Raw genomic sequence first — 4,912 nt, 5'->3', positions numbered from 1 at the left:
TTTTATTTAGTCCTTTCCTTCTTCACCTTTCTCCTCTCCTCCGTCCCTCCCACTCTGATCTGAGAGCATTACTGCCATCTAGTGATCAGTTTATACCCCAGGCAGGGTGTTTGTTTAACTATAGCTGTCTGCTCACCAATACAAAGTGCCATCAATTACTGAAACGTCATCCCTCAGTTTCAGGGAGAATTAGCTTGGAACAAAGTTCAGGATAATTAGTTCCTAATCTCTCTCTCTATATCTCACGCACTCTGTGAGTTACTTTGTGTGTGTTTTTCTCTCTCTGTCCCTCCCCCTCTCTCTCATACTCGGGTTCTGAATATTACCTTTTCCATGGCTGCTGTAACCTCTCTGCGTCTGTACAAATCCGGGCCAGGTCTGGTTACAGTCAGTCTCCACCCCTTTACCAGCAATTAACATGTCTCCAGTTTGGGGTGGGAATGTTATGTTGCCATGGATTAGCACTTGGCATCAGTGCTGAATAGGCCGGTGTCTCTGGGCAGTTCCCAAACAATGCGTTTGATCCAGTGAAGGTCAGAAATCAATCCACAGCACAGTACCAGGACTCTGCACTCCTACAGCTCCATGCAGACAGCAGTTAGGCGATGTGTCAGGGTTCAGTGAGAACTATTGTACTGGAATGTTTATCAGGAAAGGGGCAAGAAAAGTCCTTCAAAATATTTAAAAATACGAGGTTAAACAATTATGATGTATTTTGTGCCAAGGAAAATCTGAACAGCGCTGAAGTCTGCACTGACCCCTGCCCAAAACATAAAATCATAGAATCCCTACAGTGTGGGAGCAGGCCATTTGGCCCATCAAGTCTTCATCGACCCTCTGAAAAGCATCCCACCCAGACCCACCCTCCTACCCTATTCCTGCATTTCCTAGGCTAATCCACCTAATTTACACCCCTGGACACTATGGGCAATTAAGCATGGCCAATCCATCTAGCCTGCACATCTTTGGACAATGAGAGGAAACCGGAGTGCCTGGAGGAAACTCACGCCCCAGACATGGGGAGAATGTGCAAACTCCATACAGACAGTTGCCTGAGGGTGGAATTGAAGCCTGGGACAAACATACACATCCGCGAAATGGTGATGACACAGTCAACAAAGTACTCAGCAAAAACAAAAAGCTTACTCAAGTACAAGAAAAAGTAGAACCCCCACAGACTGAATGAGCTACAATAAAGCAACAAAAGTTTTGGGACAGAGTAATAAGAAGTGCAAAAATAGATGATCAAAAACCCCCCTGAGATATCAGCGCTAACTGTGCAAGTTGAAATATTGGGAGAAGGGAAGTGTTGGGGAATATAGGGCATCAAAGAAAGAACCGGGGAATAATGGAATCAATAAAAAGGTAATGGCTTGTGAAAGGAATTTATGTATTGTTTACCATACTGGATAAAGAGAGCCTGACAAAGCTGTAATAATTTGCAGGGAGGAGATGAGCACATTTATGTAAATTTCATAAATGTGTTCACGTTTTTGAGGGTGAAACAAGCCGGCTGGACAGGGGGAGTCAGTAGATGAAGTGGGTTTGAACAGTTAAAAGGTATTCAATAAGAAACCACATAAATGTTATTGCACAAGATCAAGGTTTTGGTATTAGGGATGATATTTTAGCATGGGTTTGATGATTGGTTAGCTTATAGGAAGCAGAGAGTTGGGATAAATGGTTCATTTTTAATTTGGGAAGATGTAATGTGTGGAGGATCTGTGCTGGGGCTTGAATGATTTCCAACCTGTATCAATAACTTGGATGAAGGGACTGTTTATACTGAAGCCAGATGTATTGATGACTCAAAGATAAGTAGGAAACAAACTGTGAGAACAATAGAACAATACCAAGTTTTCAAAGGGATATATGTGAGTGGATAAAAAAATGGCAGAAGGAGCATAATGTTGGAAAATGTGAATTTGTCCATTTTGGCAGGAGCAAATGATTTAAATGGTGAGACATTGCAAAATGCTGCAGTACAGAGCAACTTTCTAATGAAAGGCCATTAACCCTGGGATTAACCCTGGCTCAGTTTCTGTCTCTCTATGGTCACTGCCTGACCTGCTGAATATTTCCAGCATTCCCCATTCCCTTTTATAAAGGCTTTAGACACCTGTCCTTATATGGCTGGGTCTCAGAGTTTGTTTGTTAACTCTGCTGTGAAACACTTTGCAACAGTGTACAAAATTAAAGGTACTATATAAGTGCAGGTTGTTGCTGTTGTCATGCCCTCTGCCTCTTCAAGACTTGGTTTTGAACCCTAATCAGATTCACAATTCGTTAACTATCCCTTTACTGTTTAAATATTCAGAAAAGCTATTTGGCTTGGTTTACATGTCCTCTGATGATAGTTTGTCTCTCTCTCTCTCTCTCTCTCTGTTTTCTGACACTCTACTCTGACTAGTCACTGACAGTTTCCAGAAACTTCACTTGCCTGTTTGATTGTAATCTCTTTTTTCTCAGAGTGCCCAGATTAGGGAGAGTGAGCCTGGAGTCTGTATATTGTGAGATGAGACAATGAAACATGAACTGCAGGAGCTGGAGCTACAGACATTAACGCTCCCTGGAAGGAAATGAGAATCTTTCTCTGGGGTCTTTAGGAACTGGGTGCTTGCTGTTTGGTCATACACTGAAAGAGAGAGAGGGTGCCTGGTAAGCAGCTAAAATTAGCAGGAGCAGTGGTACGTCAGCCTGCGTGTGTGGGCTCTGCTGGACTGGGAGATGCAGCTAGCAGCCAGAGCCTCAGGCAATGACATACTGCTGTTTACAGAGGCTGTCGCTCACAGCTGGTCTCTAAAAATAGGAAATGCTAAAAATACTGCCCTACCGTCATCACTGTAGTCGCCATTCTTTCTCCTCATTGGATTGTGTCCTGTTCACGCCATAGACTCCAGCCCATTCAGACCAATGCTCACAATCCATCTCTCACCTTCACCCTACACAAGCATTGAACCCCAGTCCATCTCTTGTCTGATGTAATGGACTGGGAAGCCTGGGTTCAAATCCCATCTGCTCCAAAATGTAATACGTCTCCGAACAGATTGATTAGAAAAATACATTAAATGAATAAAAAAATTAACCCCATTCTGTTTCCAATATAATATGCATCAAGATTAATCCCCAGTCTATCTCTAATATAACGTACAGGGATATTAACCCCTATCTATCTCTGGTCTAATATACAATAATATTAATCCCAGCCTATCTGTGATCTAATAAGTAAAGTTGCTTTATTCTTACTCAACCATCGGGATGCTGTTTCATTAGAGAGAAATGACTGATGATGATTTTAACCTGAGCGTTACCACACCTCAGGTGATGGGAGAGGTTGAAGGAGAGTACTTCATGCGACCTCCACCAATGCAGGAATTGAACCCATGCTGTTGGCATTTGTCTGCAATGCAAACTAGCCTTGCAGCCATCTGAGCTAACCATATCCGCAGCATCATTGCTCATTTCCACCTCTGAACACACCCGACTGTGCCCTGTCTCAGCTCGCCTACTGCTAAAACTCCCACACACACCTTTGTTTTCTCTGGAGAAAATGATCCACACACATTCCTGCCCAGTCTCCCTACGTTGACACTTCATAAACCTTTAGCTCATCTGAAATGGTGCTACTGGTGTCCCAGGGGCTGAGTGGGAAATACGCCTGTGTGTCAAAAGGCAAGGCGCACCGATGGGCTGAGTCAGGGCCCAGTACCAGATCTCAACTTCTTAACTGTTGGAGTAAACGGCACTGGGTTGGACATTGGCTGTTCCTAGTGTGCCCCTTAGAATGGTTAGCCAGTGCAAGGGTGTGGGTGGGATGCTCTTCAGTGGGGAGGTATGAACTCAATGGGCCAAATGGCCTGCTTCCAGACTGGAGGGATTCTATTGCTGAAGAAACTCAGTGGGCCCTGGCATTAATGTTTCGGGTCCAGTTCATCACCTTGTTTTGCTGAAGGGTCACCAGATCTGAGACATTAACTCTGTCTCCACAGACACTGTCCAGACCTGCTGAGGTTCTCCAGCAATTCCTGGTTTCAGATAGCGAGAATCCAGAGATCTTTGTTTTATTTCAATTCACCCGTTACACCTTTAGGGAGCGTGGGACTTGAACACAGGCCTCCTGACTCAGAGGTAGGGCTACTACCACTGCACCACACACAAGCCCCTCCAGTGGGTCACGTGTACGTTGAAGAAGGTGCTCATGGCCAAAGGGAAAACACTAGAGTGTCACAGCGGTCCTCCCGCCGCCAGGGGGCGGTCAGCGCGGTCCTCCCGCCGCCAGGTCAGCATTGTTCTCACGCCGCCAGGAGGGGAGGGAGCATCAGCGTGGTCCTCCCGCCGCCAGAGTGTGTGGTCAGGGCGGTCCTCCTGCCGCCAGGTGGTGTATTCAGCATTGTTCCCTCGCCGGCTGGAGGAGAGGGAGGGTAAGGGTGGTCCTCCCGCCGCCAGGGTGCGTGGTCACCGTGGTCCTCCCGCCGCCAGGGGGCGGTCTCTGTGGCGGGGGTAGTCGCGGCCTCGGACCGCAGGCTGTGAGCGGTGCAGATTCTCTGTGGGCCCTCGGCCGCAGCGATGGAGCTGAAGCCATTCGAGCGGCACCTGGCGTCGGTGAGCTCCGAGTTCGGTGGCAGTGAGTCGGGCGGTACAGGCCCAGGCTCCGGGGACTCTCTGCTGAGTGAGGCCGGGACCGAGGTTCACTACATCCCGGTGAAGATCCTGGGCAGAGGTGCCTTCGGGGAGGCCACTCTGTACCGGAGGACGGAGGTGAGGCCCGGGCCTGGGAGGGGCCGGTCAACATAATAAAATCCACACATACCACAGTCACAGGAACTAACAACATAACAACAGGTTCTATAACATTCACACTCACTGTCATTGTAACCACTACCTTCAATTAACTCAATAATCACCACCTTCC

General features: G+C 47.0%; 1 protein-coding gene across 1 annotated transcript in view; it reads left to right on the top strand.

Annotated features, from left to right (window-relative positions):
- Positions 1-4,426: 4,426 nt before the first annotated feature.
- LOC125482412 (serine/threonine-protein kinase Nek9-like) overlaps positions 4,427-4,912 on the top strand; it is a gene marked incomplete at its 3' end in the record, with an annotated part of 3,049 nt that continues 2,563 nt past the window's right edge. Inside the window, exon 1 of the mRNA XM_048594483.1 lies at positions 4,427-4,758. Coding sequence (XP_048450440.1) covers positions 4,567-4,758 — 192 coding nt within the window. The remainder of the gene's footprint in view (positions 4,759-4,912) is intronic.

Source organism: Rhincodon typus, unplaced genomic scaffold (assembly GCF_021869965.1).
Source record: "Rhincodon typus isolate 14 unplaced genomic scaffold, sRhiTyp1.1 hic_rhity00009944, whole genome shotgun sequence".
Classification (NCBI taxonomy): domain Eukaryota; kingdom Metazoa; phylum Chordata; class Chondrichthyes; order Orectolobiformes; family Rhincodontidae; genus Rhincodon; species Rhincodon typus.
The sequence above is the reverse complement of the archived record's forward strand: the minus strand, read 5'-3'. Positions and strand labels throughout refer to the sequence as shown.